At 37.0% G+C, this 17,810-nt stretch overlaps 1 protein-coding gene across 1 annotated transcript; it reads right to left on the bottom strand.

The window, feature by feature from the left end:
- Positions 1-1,017: 1,017 nt before the first annotated feature.
- Positions 1,018-8,641, bottom strand: LOC128513311 (inositol-3-phosphate synthase 1-A-like). The gene is made up of 11 exons (XM_053487046.1): positions 8,520-8,641; positions 8,240-8,362; positions 7,348-7,509; positions 6,985-7,114; positions 6,267-6,460; positions 6,016-6,165; positions 5,340-5,555; positions 5,078-5,242; positions 4,754-4,867; positions 4,329-4,546; positions 1,018-1,254 (listed from the first exon to the last, which is right to left on the bottom strand). Exons 2-11 carry the CDS (start codon positions 8,351-8,353, stop codon positions 1,071-1,073), a joined length of 1,647 nt encoding a protein of 548 aa, XP_053343021.1. The 5' UTR covers positions 8,354-8,362; positions 8,520-8,641; the 3' UTR covers positions 1,018-1,070.
- Between the last annotated feature and the right edge of the window lie 9,169 nt (positions 8,642-17,810).

Below are 17,810 nucleotides of genomic sequence, written 5' to 3'. Positions count from 1 at the left end.
ACATAAACTGATATGTGCCAACTCCACTGGCTTTATGTAAATGCCGCAAGGGTTGCATGGTATTTATTTCATAATGTACCTGTAAATTTCCTGAACATTTAATTTTATTTCATGTATATAGGAACACCTGGGAGGATTGAAAACATAGATACACTAAAATACACTAAAAATTACATTCCGCATAAGGTTGGCTAAAATCATTACATCAACTAATATAATGTAATAGATTTCTATTGTGACAGTTGTTGCGAAAAAAAACCCCTGGGTCTGTGGAGGTAGGGATATATAAAAATTACAGTACTGTAAAATTTACAAACTAAAGTTATCTAGAATATGTATGAACATGCTTATTGTGTAAATCTCATTAATTGAAACAAACATGAAAAAAGTTTATTTCGTCATTACAAAGTCTTTACAGTTTCTAAAAATAAGTACCACAGTTTCAATTTCCACAACATTATAGCATTGTATAACAAACATTTTGTATGTGCATTTTGATGTTTATCCATACCTTGCATAGATGTCTCGATCAATAAAATGAGACATTGTACAAGTTTTAAAAAGCCTTCAAAACTAACATTTACATTCACAGCATGTAACTGCCAAGAACTATGATTTCAGTAGTTCTGCTCCTAAAACCATTAACTGTATCAGGGCAAAATAAAAAATAAAATACAGTACACTTGTGGGACAGTGGTTTCCCAATGGTTCTTTAAGGACCCGCAAAAGACAGAAATGGAATCTTTATGTTCTATATTGGTAAAGTTATCAGTTGTATTGTAAGTGCATTTTAAATATCCTTTGAAAGTTTTCCAACCTTCCTGCATACTAAACTTCATGTTTTACCATAGTTGGTTAGAGAGAGAGAGAGAGAAACACTTTTAAAAGGAAATGAAAATGTCTCGCAGTTGTACAGGTTTGATTTATTAAAAAAAAAAAAAAAGGAGGAAGAAAAAAAAATTCTAATATTTTTCAAGATGTATTACAGGTTAATGGTCTCTTAGAATTAGTGCAAAGTTAACAATAATCAAATGCTCAGTCGTTGGATTATATATATATATATATATATTTTATCTGTCATTCTTCTGGTCACTCTCTCCATTGCATTCGATGAATTCGTACGCTTTGGTGGCGGTGATGCTCTCCTTTGTGGCTACAGGGCTATAAACCTTTTTGTCTTGACAAACCTGGAAGCTGTTCTGCATCTTGTACTCGAGCTGCATGTGGTTCTGAGGGGGAAGACCGAGGCAAGCCCTGTGTGACCCAAAAGAGACAAACCATTTCAGCGACACTGCACTGCAAAGCACATCACCTTCTCACAATTCTTGTGCTTTAACTTTATCTGTATACATGATATGTTCACAGCAGGGTGGATCCCGGGATCAGATATTTAGGAGGGCTCAGCCCCTTATTAGAATGTAACATGCATAATGTTGTCTTGCTATTAATAACTTGGTACTGACATTAATTATTATTGTAATATTTTATATTTTTAAATATATTTTGATTAACATCCAATATTAGTATTACTAGTAAGTGACATGAAATGTATGCCACATTTAAAAAAAAAAAAAATCGAATATGCTGCAAAAGTATACAGCTGTTTTATTGTTGTCTGTTGCTATGTGTAATAATCATAAAATAGTAATAATAATAATGATAATATAGTTGCAAGCAAATGAGAGGGCCCAAGCACCTTGCGCCATCAGCTCCTGGGTGCACCACACAATCTGTGTGTTTTTTGAGCATGTAAAGCCCTCAAAAAAGCCATTGCTGCACAATTTGCGTACTGTTCACTTGGGTTATCTTTGTATAACGTTAAAAATATTTTGATCTCAATCATTTAAGCCTCAGATATGTGTGTTCATGTGTGTGAGACATGTGAGTGTGTCAGTGTGTGTGTGACAAGTTTGCGCTTGTGTGTGAGAGTCTGTGTTAACATTTGTGATGTGTGTATGAGATATGTAACCTGTTTGTGTGTGTTTGTGCGTTGTGAAAGACATGCAAGTGTCAGTGTGTGTGTAACGAGTGAATATGTTTGTGCGCGTTTGTGTGCTGTGAGACTACGTGTTAACATTTGTGATGTGTGTTAGTAGGTGTAGTAATGGTGGAACAGCGCTGCCGTTATTTGTTTGGACGAGAGATTGCTGTGGATCATTTTCTTTCGAAGATTTTTTAACCGGATTATCTTTGACTGGACATATTCCCCAGACTTCTCACCCTCCGTCATCGGCCTCTCGGACTTCATTAACCCCGGTGAGACCGAACCATACTCGGATAACACACATACAAAAAAAAAAATTACGGACTTCTGACATTTTCCACTCATTTGCACACATACCGTTTATTATATGTAGTTTGTAAATATTATTTATATCTTTGTTTGGTTGTGGTGCACCTTTTTCGTTTAATTTAGTTAGTTTTGTCTAATACACGTTTGCCTCATCTACTTGTTTGTGTTTTTCCTTTTTGCTCACCGGCCTTTTAACGCAACACCGACACAAAGATAAAAGACCTCTCGATTTTTGTAGCCACAGTTAATATAAAATGAGCTGGTCGTTACACCATCTTTTCTATGTATTGAAGGGTCTCCAACGCCGTCGTTCAGTTATGGTAACGGGCATTTCGTTTTACGACACACGCTGTAGCCGCGCCATCTGACTAAACACAGTAGTGAGGGCTCACGGAAACGAGGGGTTTAGACAGACTGAATCTTCGAACTGCTTCACACGAGTCGTTTACGAATAATTTAAAAATGGGGTAAACTTAAATCTATTTTTGGAGAAAAGTGTTTTTTGACCTTGCATACATGTAAACCTGTTTTAAGAGACTCATTAAGCAATATTAGCAACCTTTAAAATGGCATAATAGGACCTCTTTAATGTGATGTCACTCAATATAATGTTATACAGAAAGTTATTAACCACTTTTCAGTAGTAGTTTAAGGCATCGTCACGGTTGACCCGTTTGAGATATCAAAAATCCCTCTGCAATTTTGCATCCTCAATGTCTTGAGATCGCATAGGCCCGGTTTGGTGGCGATTGTATAAATTATAAAAATGCGTTTTGTTAGACAACACCTAATAACTGACTTCCTGTTGAGTTAAACCCATAACATGCAGGGCAAAATTTGTTTAGCTCAACGAGCTCTAAATGTGTACCAGGTTTCCCGTGCATACATGTGTGTATAAGCTATGCAACAAAATCTCATGTGAGGTGCATCCTAATTGCAGCAGATTCCAACCTGTCTGCTCATTTTCATGGGTTTTTGAGCATGTTAAGACCTCAAAAAGCCCAAAATGGTGGAAAAAAATCCTCAGGAAAACAAGAAGGTCCTGCACACCCTATCGTGCTTGAGCCCTAATAATAATTTAAAATGATCGATTACAGATTTCAATATCATATACTAAATGTTAGTGCTGAGATTTGGGAAATGCTAGCAAAAAGTAAAGTTTGTTTACAAACTTGTCTACGAATGTGCACATAACTGTGTGAATTGTATAATTAGGAGGTGTCATTGTTTTACAGCTATTCCCTGGTGACCATTTAGACTTAATAATGCTTAATAATATGCATATGTAAAAACAAAAAGATGTTACTGTGTTACACATGCTCATGCTACCCACAAAATAAAAGTGTACAAAAGAAAGGCACCTACCTACCCTACTACTGTATGTAGTTATAATACAAACTATTACTATCGCTATTTAGCAACTTAACGTTCAAGTGCAACGGCACTATGACGGCAGATTAACATTAAATCAGAACTGATCTTTAGCAGACTAGGCTAAAAGGCTGGGCTAAAATTTAACCCTCAATTAAACTTGTAATTGTTGGTCGCATCTTTAAGCAGATAGAGCTGTACCGATAGAGTCTAAAATCACCAACAATATACAGGATGATTCACTAGAACGAAAATAGATTTCCATAAATATTGTTTAATATTGATAATGACTTAAACAAGGATAGCTCACTCACTCATCGCCTATACTGCTTTATTCTGTATCCATGGTCGCAAGGGGCCTGGAGTCTATCCCAGTAGGCTTGGGTACACATACATCTTACATGCTTAGTCACACACTACAGGCAATTTGGGAATGCCAATCAGCCCAACCTGCAGGTCTTTGAACTACGGGAGGAAACTGAAGTACCCAAAGGAAACCCAACAAGCACGGGGAGAACATGCAAATTCAATGCACACCGACCTGAGGCTGGAATTGACCCGAAACCTGAAAATGCAATGCGAACATGCCGCCAGGATAGGCTAGCCAAAATAATGATATAAAATATTCGGTCTTGATGGTGAAAATCTGTATGCCTTTCTTTACCTCATGACATTTTCGATGCACGCTCGCTGGCGGAAGAATGAATTGACCACAGGTGCCTTGGGCGGGACGAGCGGGGCCTTGCAAAGGAAGCTGAGAAGTGAGAGAACACTATGGAAGGACTGGAAGGAGGAGTCCTGCTCTGTGCAGAATGTGATTCGCTGACACAGCTCAGTCAGAATGACCAGGTCAAGAATGATGGGACTGGCCAGCAGCGAGTCCTGAAATGTTAAAACAATTAATAAAATGAAGAAAGTATTTGAGACACAGCTAAATAGAAATAGTTTAAGATAAATTAAAACAGGTTTTTTCTTCATCTTTTGCAAATCCTAATGATATTTTTAATTACTAGATAAACTTAATTCTTAGACATCACCAAAATCAGCCAAAGATGATGCAGTTCATAAGTGACCCAGTAATGAGCTCACCTCACAAGTGTTGTGGAGTGCTATTGTGTTTGCGCCACCCATCATGATCTCTGAGGTGTACTCATCCATTGCTCGTTTGCTGTCTCCCACATAGGGAACATACTTAATGACCACCTAAATTGACACAAATTCTACACGTCATAATAAGGCACACAGGAAACACCTATTAACAACCATTAAACAGATAAGGATATAATTAACCGAGTCGGTCTGCTGCCATTACTGTTGTCAAGCAAGGATCATTTATGAATCTTAATCTATTATTGTGTTCTCAGTTGCAACACGTCACAAAACTGCTATAAATTTTAATGAGATCATTCTTACACAGTGGTCAGGTTTTTCTCCAGGCTTGTATAGCACTGGATTGGACGCCACCATATCGTCCACCACATTGCTTTTAGAAATCTCTTTAGAGCGGAATTGCTGTGGGGCAGACAGGTTCATGCCATCGTTGTTTCCTAAGTGATTGTAACTCACAATGGAGGTTGGCTGCAATAAAAAAAAAAGAGGAACATGATAAATCAAGGCAGTAAATGCCTAGTATCTTGAAAACGAGTGCAATGAATGTCAATGCTTACTCTCCTACCTTAATTCCAGCACTGACTAGAAAGTCCACCAGAACAGATTTTAGTTTTGTCTGGCCCGACTTAAAGTCATCTCCTCCTATGAAGACTCCCTTCTTTACAGCCAGCTCTACAGCTCCAGGTACGAATGTGTTCTGAGGGGAGCCGTTGATGTAAGCACAGCCCTCCAGAATACTGGCCACTCCAAACAGGGTGGAAGGAGACACTTCTCCTCCATTCTATAAAGAAGAGATATCAACCTTTAGTTGGAGCATAGCCTGTTAATCATGAATGGGTGGGAAAGAAAAAGCAAAAGACACCAGTATTCATAGGATGTTAACTCTGTTAATCTGTCAATTTTAAAAAAAGGAACCACTCCCAAAAGTTGACATTTAAAAATAATTAGGTTGTGAGGACACCTTTGCCTCAAGGCATTACTCTGCTATAATTAACAACAGCCTTCAAATATAAAAGGAAAAATGTCAACAATTACAAATGCATGCCTAAGCAAATTTGTTCCTACAAGGAGCTGAATTTAAAAAACTAGCTTGCTTGTATAACATTACATGGCAAAAGGTCACTAAAACTTGCACAAATAGACATCTGAGGTCTTGATGAACTACATATGTCTCTGTATTTCTATGATGTCCACAAAGTTGTATAAAGATCAGTACGAGACATTATGTGCCCATCGGTTACCTGGATAGTAGCAAGAAGGTTATCGGCCGTGTCATTGACACCAGCCACGATATCTGAGAACCTCTCTGTGTTAGCCGTCCAGAGCACTATCACTTTGTCCACACCACTCTTTTTCTTGAACTCACGGATATCTCTGCGGATTTGTTCCATCTGTATAAATGCCCATGCAGTCAGTTCGAGATGTCTGTATATTACTTAAATATTTATCAAATGCAAACATGTAATAATAGACAGCATTTTAATCTTTGTACCTGCTCTGCCTTGGTGCCTGTGAGGGTGTTGTCCGCCCTGTGCTCCTGGTTGGCGGCAATGTAATCTGGGATGTAAATCGAGGCCCTTGGTTTGAGCTGGCTCATGTGGGGGCGAAGCATCTCCTGAAGGCTCCAGTCCAGAACCTGAGCACGTTCCATAGCACGACCAAGATCCATAGAGGAGATATCCCAACCTAATACACACATAATGAGCCATGCATCACTGCAGTCATGAACAAATGAATTAAATATCTGAGGCAGTTGTTTAGCATGACTGAAGATCTAACGGCAAATAGTTGGCAGCATTTTTGTATATATTTTGGCACTGGTTTTAAAGCTGCAACCCTTCCATTTTATCTGAGCTTGGGACCAGTGCACTTGCAAACACCAGGGGCTGGGTTTGGATGTGAGGATTTGAGAACTGAAACACCAGTGTCCCCTAGTGGTTCAACAAATCAGTATGGAAATTTCCACCAGAGCCTATTCTATTCTCTGCTGTAATCCTGCACTAGTATGGAAATTTCCACCACAGATTTGATTCTTATATCACCAAATAAACTAGTAAGAAAAAATAAAAATACAAATATAATACAAAAGCATCCTTTAGTTTACCCATGGTTAGTTAAATGATCTTTCTCGTATGCCCCATGCACAGTAATTGACATAATTTATGAATTGTATTAACAAAAAAAGCCTTTCAGTAATGTTTTGTCATTACCATCAAATACAATGTCATTAGGGTGCACCATTGGCAGAAGTTCTCTGAACGGCACAAAGATCTCCCCATTTTGTCCTGAGCCCAGAGACACAGTGGAAGACTCCAGCAATGACCCATAATAATTGGCATGCTGTGGAGGGGAGAAAAGAAAAATCCTATTAAATATGAGTACAGGTGTTATAGTATGTCTAGTATTGGCAGTTTTTCAGTAAAACATGGCGAAAATTGTCTTTTTTTTTGGACTGTCCAATCATTCTGTCAGACAAAAAACATGGTTGTGCCATTGTTATAGATATTATAAAAAAATATATATTGATAAAATAAATTAAGAATCCTGAAAAAGAAAATGAAACCTTTTTTTACCTTGACACCAGTCTTGGTTTTCCAGGTCAGTCCAAGCTTATTGGCCAGCACAGCGGCGGTGACGGTGCTGCCGTTGTTTCCGCCCCAGCCCACAAGCATGACACCAAGCTTGGGCACATGGCGCTCTGTGCGGAACGTAAACTCTGTACATTGGGGCGTCACCTAGAAGTACAGGGAGAAAACATGGTAGTTGGTTACGTCAGGAGCTACCTGACCAGGACTTTCAAAAGGAAGTGTTAATATAATAATATAACTGGACATTTATATTGCAACAAGTGACTTTTGGTGGGTTTACTCCGCATGCTCCAGTTTCCTCACACAGTCCAAGAACATACAGATTGGGTTAACAGGCTTTCCCAAATCGCCAGCAGTGTGTAAATGATCGTGTGTACATGTAATGGATTGGTACCCTGTCCAGGGTGTACCCTGCCTCATGCCCGAAGTCTACTGGGATAAGCAAACCGCTCGCAAACCAATATAAAGATAAAGCTGTATAGATGATGAGTCAATTGAATAGTAATTGATGAATAGAAAAAGGGTTAAATTTATAACTGATATTATGGAACTACTGTTGCAAAACAAAACACTGTGTACCATGAAAACCTTTACAGCAGATACAACTGCCGTATAGCGCGACTTATAAGGCTCTATTTTGGAGCAATTACTGGAACTTCTGTACTAGATTTTCGATGCTTGATTCGCAGTACGCGCATGCGCAACTTAATCATACCCTTTCCCTTCATTCATTCATTCATTTATTCAGTCAGTCATTCATTCATTCATCTTTGGTAATGGCTTTATTCTGAACTAACCGCGTAACAGGTGGGTCGGTATAACGCTAGTACTAATTAATTATTATAATCGCACGGAAAAAACGTTGTTCGAGGCTCACCGTGTACGTGTCTCCGTGCTGGGTCACTGAGGTGGTCTGGTACGAGTACCGGGACTCGATGAACTTCTCAGTGTACTGCACGTTGGGACTGTTGATGCGGATTTTCTCAGACATTATTAGAACCTGCGCAAAACGGAGAAAAAGTGCAGCATGGTCACTACTTAATCGTCAATAGCATGCCGTAACAAACGTATACATGACGTAACAGTTTGCACATATCTATTGTTCTTTCTCTCTCTCTCTCTTTCTATATATATATATATTACAAAAGTAAACCCACCTTTACACCCTGCTTAAAAAACCGAGCTCGTTTGAAGGCTACAAAGAAAGTTGCCAGTTCCGTTGGAAAACTCTCCGAGATGCTTTATTTCCGCTACTTGTGTCGCAGCAGCCGGTTTCGCTCCTCCCACTGACCAATCAAATCGACTTCAGTTAATTTTCCAAAATTTTTCCATTGTTCAAGTTTCTCTCTCGCTCTCTCTACAGCCTTTATAAAATTATTAAATAAGGAATAATGTTTTAATATTTTAGTAATATTTTGCAAAAGCTGCATATGTTGCATGCAAAACATTCATTTCTAATATACCATTGCTTTTTTATGGATTACTGGGGGGATTTTAGCTTGTCCTGTATTTATAGATATAGATATTATATAAGCAAGAAATCCATGTGCATAATGAAAGAAAATTGGTGTGAGAGCATTCTCTGCTAAGCAGATAAACTTGTTTTATTTTTATGCATTGAATTGTAAATACACAATTTTACCAAATGCCTTGTCATTTGTATTGTAAGTGATCCAAACTGCCATCATGTTAAAATTTAAACTTCATTTTAGAATTATTAAGCAAACAAACTATCAAATCAAAAAATTAAAATTCAAAATTTTTTGTCACATACACAGTCATATACACAGTACGAAATGTAGTGAAATGCTTACACGACCGCCAATGACCTTAAAAAGAGAATTAAAGCTTAAAATAAGTAATAAATATGAATAAAAGAAATACGATAGAAAAATTAAATCAAAAATAAAAATAAAATTGATCTAGGAAAAATAGAACTAAAAATAGAAATATGCTGTACGAAAATAGAAATATACTGTACAAGAACATTTAAGATATTGTGAAATTTTTATATTTTTGGGAGAAAGATGGTGTGCAAATATGCATAGAAAAAAGTGTCTTTGTGCAATGGTCCAGAATGTAAATGTAAACATGTAGTGTAGATGTGAAGGTAGATGTGCGTGGAATTGTCCATAGTGTCCATGGATGTATAAAGACTGATTGTGAAAAGAAACTATGTTCTATGTTTCATCATTTGCTTTAATATAAGCCAGACTATACAGTTAATTCGGACTCTGGGGATCTACATCCCTTGTGGCTTCATGTCAAAAACACAAACAAACATAAAAACAACTAAATGAGATCAGTTCTCAGGGATTAACCCTATTAGACAGAATTCCAATGGTGTGGTAAATTTCCACAAAGGAACAAGGCCAATCTCTTCTCTAGGCTTGCTTACCCATATCCTGGAGGGATATGGAACTTTCCACCGGAATGTCCTGCTGAATGTTAAACAAAAGTTGTCTCTGTTTTACATCAAGATTTTTAGACTTGACAAAACTTTTGGTAAAAAAAAATTGAAATTAATAAATGAAATTAATTTTAAGGGGATTTTCTGTAAAAATGGCCTGAAGTTAACCACAGCCTTACCTAACAAAAGGAATTCAGGAATTGGTTTAATGTTTAATGTTGGTTTTAATGCTTTAAACTTGAGATATATAAGAAAGAATATAGGACAAAAAAAAACAGCTTGCCATAAGGAACTGGATGTATTTGACATTTTGTGATGTTAAATGTTGGTGTGCTGCTTCATCTTCTAATTATTATTATTTCTATCATTATTATTAGAAGTTGCAGCTGCAGGATAAAGTTATCCTGGAGGTCAGAAAGCAACCCCCACTTCTTGTGTGTGGTAAATTTCCATACAAGACAAAGGCTGAGCTGCGAGCTTTATGAGGTGTGGAAATTTCCGCCCAAATGTCCTGACGAAAAAAAAATGAATATTTTTGTTTTGTGTGACTTCAAAAGGATTATTTTAGAAGACATGTTGGGCCTGCTTGTAAAACCTGCCTGAGAAAAATTACGGAAAAAAGATCACTGTAAGCAGACCAGGTGAGGATTAGTAAAAGTTACAATAAGTTACAAACAATACAGGAATAAACTTGTATTAATCTTCTACTGAAACATTAAAATACATGTGATCCAATACATTTACACTAATTTGTTATAAGTATAAGTTAACTGCTTACATTTTAAGCTTTATATACATTTAGAAAAGTGAAAAAGATCCTCCTTATTGGACACAGAAAAATAAACAAACAACAAAACACTAAAAATATTTTTAAACATTGTTATCCATAGGTTCTGACTTCATAGTTTAAAAAAAACTTGTTGCTAAGATTTGTAGACTTATGTCAGGTTGCAGTCAAAACAATAAACTTAATCAGATCTGCTATCATGGATTAGATCCTTCACAGCGGATCAAGTTCCACACAGAAGACAAATGCTAATCTGTAGGCATTCCAAGGTGTGGAAAGTTTCACTATGTTCTACTCAATCACTAAACAAACCAAAAATATTGTTTTAAAACAGATTTTAGACGGTGTTAGGCCTGATTGTTTAACCTACCTGAGGTAAATTACTCATAAAAAACACTCACAAAAGATCACTTTAAGTAGATCAGGTGTCGGTGAAGATGGAAATTTCCATCCAAATCTAAGGCCAGCCCTTAATATTAGCGGCTTGTCCTATCAGCAAAGGTTCAGAGTTACAGGTCGCAAACAATACAAAAATAAAGTTACATTATTATTTTACAATCATATAGTTTAAAAAAAGAGATATATTCAAGTCGACCTGAGACCTGTGAATGAAAGCAGAAAAACTGACTGTACAGAAAAGGTCAATCACAGGACAGTTATTTGACTCTTATTTGAATAGTGCAAACTTTTTAAGGGAGTGAGTGGTGATCCTGGCGGAGTCGGCTCGGAGCGCACTGCACTGACTGCACTCGTTCCTATGAACATTTAGCGGGTGGAACACCTGATCCTTGAAAAACAACAGATTATGTGTCGCCAATTTGCGGATGAGACGCATCATGTTTTCTGAGTCTGAATAACCTAAATGTTATATATTTTGCAAAAGGTCGTTGTAAATCAGGTATTGATGTCAATGGAAATTTCCACTCCCATAGATCTGTTCAATACCAACGGATCTCCCCGTACTAGCGACGCAGTTTAGCTCTACAGCACTCATATTAGCATTGCGGTGCCCGGGCTATTTAATCTATATATAATATCTAAATAATTATACTTTATAATAATAATTTTAGTAGTCACTTTTTAAAAACCGACATTTTCCTCCACTATTGCCTCGCCACCGTTCACGCAGAGAATCGTGTCCTTGCTATCAGATGCTGGAGGAACCATAACTATGGAAAGCTAAAAGGCTCATAAAGAACCAAAACGCATTTTTCCTTTAAACTAAGAACTAGTAGCCTATATAAATTTGCATTTGTTTATTAATGTAACCAGTAATTATGTATGTATGTCAAGATTTAAGAGTTTTTACCTCCCATTTGTACACATACCAACATTATGGGTGCTTTGCAATTTTTTGTGAGTCAATGTTTTTAAAAAAGAAAGATAAATATATAATACAGGAATAAATAGTAGAAGGATCTCTACTAGTACATAAGCTATCACACTATAACACACTGTTACATTAACTAGCACTGTAGTGTACTACCAGGTGGTGTCAAAAAGTTTCGAGACTAGTTTTGAACTACTGCACTTTATCTTGATCAGTGTTGGCTGTACCGCATTAAAGTAATGCGTTAGAGTACTCGGATTACTTTTTTGATGTAACAAGTAATCTAATGCTCTGAGTCCGCCATTTAAGTACTCAGTTACTTAGTTATTTTTTTTAAATGTAATCCGTTATTTAGACAATTTAAGTAATCCGTGAGCCAGACAGCAGTCATTCCCAATCTATTAGTGTGTGTGTGTGTGTGAAAGTCGTCCCACAAGCCCCGCCCCCCGATAACCCGCCCCCTCTGTTATTCCTGCTGTTATACCCCTCTCTTACCTATGTGATTTGACGTGCAAAAAGATGGAAACGTAATCACAGCGCCAAAACTTGCGATGAATCATGATGAATCGTACTTATGGCTACTGCTCGAAACCGTGTAGGTGAGATAGGGGTAGTAGTTAACAGATTGTTGGCCAAACTTCGCTGAGTGATGATGGTAGAATAATTGGAAAGGTCTTGACTAAAACAACATGCATGTGGAAAAGTAGTTACTAGTTACTTTTATCAGAAAGTAACGCAGTAATGTAACTGATTACTTTTTGAAGACAGTAATTTCGTAATGTAATTAGTTACTTTAAAAAGTAACGTCCCACAACACTGGTCTTGAAATTTATTACTGTTTTTATAGTAATAAAAAACAGTAAAATTTATAATATGTAATAAATATAGTAAAATTTTTGTTTTACTGTTTATTACTTTTTTATATATTGTTTTTGATAATAAATATGTGAGGGTATAGTAACTTAATTTTATACATGTACAGTATACTGATTATGACAGCACGCCCTGGTAGACATGTTTTTTTTCCCTTTGTTCCTTTTGTGTGCACCTCTATGAATATCGCACTATAGCTACAAAAGAAAGGACTCTTCTGGTGAGAAAAACTGGACAGTACATCATCCATGGCCATGTTTATAAATGTTTGTAAGTGTAAAAGAATAAAATGGCAAAGGACGCACATTTGTTTGTAACCTATGCAAAATGGTTTTAAATACTGTCGACTAGCACAACTTTAAAAACAAACAGATACTTTTTTTGTTGTTTATATTTTGTATACCTAGCTAGATACTTTAGGACTATGATCAGGACTAATGGTGGTAGGCGTTGCATATTTTGTACTTAATTACAATGATAAAGCAGTAAATAATTTTAAAGCAGTAAATTTCAGGTAACTGTTTTGACTGTGACAGCTGACCTCTGGTATGGTTTTTCTAATGGCTGGTAAATAAATACCAATAAAAAAAGAGAAAGCCTTGATGACGCACTATATTATTCATATTACAGCAAATCCAAGACACAGATTTTTAAACCAATCATCTGTGGATGCAGAGGCCGATTCTAGACTCTGTTGCAGGAGGTCCATCCAACATTCATCACTATTACCTTATAAATAATAAATACATTTGTCAGCCCTCAGGGCTCCCTACTGGCCAGATGCCGTAAGCAATTGCCTGCCTTTCCTGTTGACAAGCGGCACCTCTGGGTTGGTTCAGATTCTTTTAAGAAATGAACTGAACAATGCGTAGTGGAAGTCCTGTCTGTATCATGTGTTTATTTCGATCCTTTGAGGTTTACAAAAAATACATAGGAATAATCTCTTTTATGACATACCTTGTACAAAGCATGTACAAATTAAACAAATTAAATGATTCGATGTGGTGTAAGGGACAAATCCCAAGAAAAAAATTAACAGGTTCAACTTGTTTATTAGTTATACAGAATTTTCCAAAAGTCTACCCAGGAACTAAGAACCGTGGAAGGCAATAATGACCATTATATCAATGATTATTTTTACGACCGTAGTAAGAGCTCCAGTTAATGTTAACACACTCCTGGCAATTTGGAAATGCCAATTAGCCTAATCTGCATGTCTTTAAATTCTGGGAGGAAACCGTAGATGCCAATAGGAAGAAACCTTGAGAGGAACCAGATCAACAGGACTATAACGGATAGCAAGGAGGTTTTTAACCAGAAAGACATCTTAGACATGTCAGGAATGAAATTAAAATAATTATTGAAGATAGCTGTGGATTTCCCAAATTAATCATGCTCAGCTAGATACTTCATAGTGCCTAATAGCTCTAAATATTCTGTGCATTTGACATTGCCAGTTTACTCCATAGTGAGGAAAAAGACTCTGAGCATGCCACACTGTGATACCACAACTTAAAATAAATAACTGAATGAAGGAATGACTTGGACTGTTAAAAAAAAAAAAGAAGGGGTTAAGCCTCTTTTAGGATAGGGTCTGTCCATATTCCATCCGGCACATTGGGTGATGAGAGTAGGCACAATATTGGGCTATACGACATAGGCTAAATCAGTTAGCTAGCAGCTGATAATAAGCATACTGTCACAATCACACATTTTCATTATCGCATTGCAAACAACGCAGCAAAGATTTTGATATAATTTCCCATAGTGGAAATCTTTACAGAGTGCATGCCAGAGCACAAAACCACAGATCCAGCATGTGATCACCTGATATTTCTGCACATTCATTATATTGGTTAGGGCTGACAATGGCACCAGGTGTACACCGTACTAATAGTGATTATATGATGATAAGGAATGTTAAGCCCCCTTACTTTCTGTTGATATGAATAAATATGTTACTGTTTTAAAAAAATCTATTAATAAGTTAATAAATAATGAAATGCTACTTTTAAAATGTCTGCCACTTTTATGCCACCAAGAACACAGCATGCAGAGGGCAGTTGTGGAAAGGTCAGTCAGTACATCATCAAGCTGACTTGTTGCCTAGTAGTCGCTTCTCTTCACAGTGTGTTTCACACACGTGCTGTGAATCCACATTGGTTTGCTTTTCACTTTACTGCAGCATCTGTGAAAAACGGTATCTGAAACAACCAGTGGTATTTGCAAGTGTTGAACCCATTGCCCTTGAATCAGGCAAGATCATAGCAGCAAGCCATCACTGCATACTGGAGTGCTCCTGTAACAGAGCTTAAAAAAAAGGCAAATTTTGACATTTTCTATTTCAGATACACTAAATGGTGAAAAGTATATGGACACCTAAGCATCATGCCTTGCTAATGAAGTTTGCAATTAAAAAAGCCTCCATTGTAATAATGGAATTTCGTTACATTTTGGGTTCGATTCCCAGGCAGTACCCAAACCCCAGCCACTGGATGCAGTGCCAGTCCCAAGCCCGGATAAAATGGGAGGGTTGCGTCAGGAAGGGCATCCGGATATTCCGCTGTGGCGACCCCTTGCCGGGAGCAGACGAAACGACAACAACGTTACATTATGACGTATTTGTCTTCATTCAGCCAGGAAAGCATTAGTTATGCCATGCGATCGGTTTTCCAATTCATCCAAAAAGATTTTGGATGTTGGGATTTTAATGCCAACAAAAGGAAAAAACTACAGTATAGAAAAAAAATTATAATACTAGACTCCTCCTCCAATTTGAACGTTTAAATTTGTGGCAAAATATTGGGGGAAGTCCACATGGTCAGGTGTCCACTAATTTTTGACTGTATATTGTACAAGGGGCGTTCAAACCAAAACTTTACAGAAGACTTTAAGCACAATACAGTGATGAGACTCTAAGCTGCAGAAAAATATTTGAATGGTGCAAACATTTTAAAGAAGGCCGTACATTGGTCGTTCATATGAACATTCAGTGAGTGGAATGGCTTATTATTGAAAATCGCCAGATAACACAAAAACACTGTATTTTTCAAAATTATTCATACACACTTGCAATACATATTTATACATCTGGACCATTGCACAAAACACTTTAATAAGTCACTTTTCATGCATATTTGCACAACCACTGTCACTTTTAAATTTTTATATATTTTTTTTCTTATATACTAAACAAAAATATAAACGCAACACTTTTGTTTTTGCTCCCATTTTTAATGAGAGGAACTCAAAGATCTGAAACATTTTTTACATAAACAAAATAACCATATCTTTCAAATATTGTTCACAAATCTGTCAAAATCCGTAACGATGAAGAACTGGAGTCAAGTCGAGACCCCAATGAGGACGATGAGCATGCAGATGAGCTTCCCTGAGACTGTTTCTGACAGTTTGTGCAGAAATTCTGTGGTTATGCACTTCGATTGTTTCAGCAGCTGTCTGAGTGGCTGGTCTCAGACGATCATGGAGGTGAACCTGCTGGATGTGGAGGACCTGGGCTGGTGTGGTTACATGTCGTTTGCGGTTGTGAGGCTGGTTGGATGTACTGCCATATTCTCTGAAACGCCTTTGGAGACAGCTTATGGTGGAGAAATGAACATTCAATTCGAGATCAACAGCTCTGGTGGACATTCCTGCTGTCAGCATGCCAATTGCACGCTCCCTCAAAACTTGCGACATCTGTGGCATTGTGCTGTGTGATTCAACTGAACCTTTCAAAGTGGCCTTTTACAGGTGGCCAGTCTAAGGCACACCTGGGCAATAATCATGCTGTCTAATCAGCATCTTGATATGGCACACCTGTGAGGTGGGATGGATTATCTCGGCAAAGGAGAAGTGCTCACTATCACAGATTTGTGAACAATGTTTGAAAGATATGGTTATTTTGTGTATGTAGAAAATGTTTCAGATCTTTGAGTTCATCTCATAAAAAATGGGAGCAAAAACAAAAGTGTTGCATTTATATTTTTGTTCAGTATATATTTTTATATTTTGTGATATTTTTATTATGCTCTTATTTGTACAGTTTATTTTACGAGTTAAATGTATTTTTCTTTAGTATTTCTTTTTATTCTTATTTATTTCTAACGTATAAGTTTTTTTTTTTTAAGGTCACTGGCAGTCGTATAAGCATTTCACTGCATATCGTACTGTGTATGACTGTGACAAATAAAATTTGAATTTGAATTTGAAAATAATGACAAATTATTATTTTATTCTCTTGCTTGTACTGTATCTGTCAAAGAGAAGGAAGGTGCTTCTAGATTCCACAAAAATTATAGAATTGAGAGGGAGAAAAAAACTCAATTCAGTTTAAAAACCTTTTTTGTTTGGTTGATGAAATTTATTTCCTATATTGTTAAAAATACAGTATTTATGTGCATGGACACATGGAAGGATGCCCTCCCCTATCAGAAAAAAACATGCTCTCTGACTCCCTCTGACAGATCTGTAAATCACTGACCTGAAGCAGGTCTGCGCACACAAAGCCAGGACAAGGACCTGCGACAGGTATCAAGGACTGCAAAGGAAACAACAGGTGAGTTACAGGAAAGAAAATGATTTAAAGCTGCAAAAGCATAGGATGTCTTTATGTATATGTAGAGAAATTGTGTCACTGAACTCATATATATATATATTTTCGTAATAAACATGATGCATGACTTTAAGGATGTTTCTCTAGTTAAACATAAGAGACTAAAGTCAACCACGCATAATGTGTTTTTAATTATCATTCAATCAGGTCAAGGTCTAACAACAATTTGTAGATACAGTGTATGAAATGTAATATTTGCTTACAAAAATCTAGTGTAAGTGTGATATTGTGTTATAATTTGCTGGACTATAAAATAAACGGTTGGTTACACAATGTTCCTGAAGGCTGAGGCGGTACAGCTGACCTCTTTTCCCTTTTAACTCGGTCAGCCTTCCTACTGACATAAAAGCATTTCAAAGCAGCGGACATTCAAACAGGTCCCACGCGCTTCTGCAGTACTGCCTTTAGTGCTCGACGTTTTCAGCTTCGTTCA

Source organism: Clarias gariepinus, chromosome 25 (genome assembly GCF_024256425.1).
Source record: "Clarias gariepinus isolate MV-2021 ecotype Netherlands chromosome 25, CGAR_prim_01v2, whole genome shotgun sequence".
Classification (NCBI taxonomy): domain Eukaryota; kingdom Metazoa; phylum Chordata; class Actinopteri; order Siluriformes; family Clariidae; genus Clarias; species Clarias gariepinus.
This window is presented reverse-complemented; position numbering and strand designations above follow the sequence as displayed.

Bases quoted from the DNA above. Each gene is read 5' to 3' on its own strand.
- LOC128513311 (XM_053487046.1), bottom strand. From the start codon at position 8,353: ATGTCTGAGAAAATCCGCATCAACAGTCCCAACGTGCAGTACACTGAG. The intron at 6,461-6,984 runs GTAATGACAAAA...TGTGTGTATTAG, and splicing joins TAATGACATTGTATTTGATG to GTTGGGATATCTCCTCTATG. The intron at 6,166-6,266 runs GTACAAAGATTA...GCATTTATACAG, and splicing joins CAGGCACCAAGGCAGAGCAG to ATGGAACAAATCCGCAGAGA.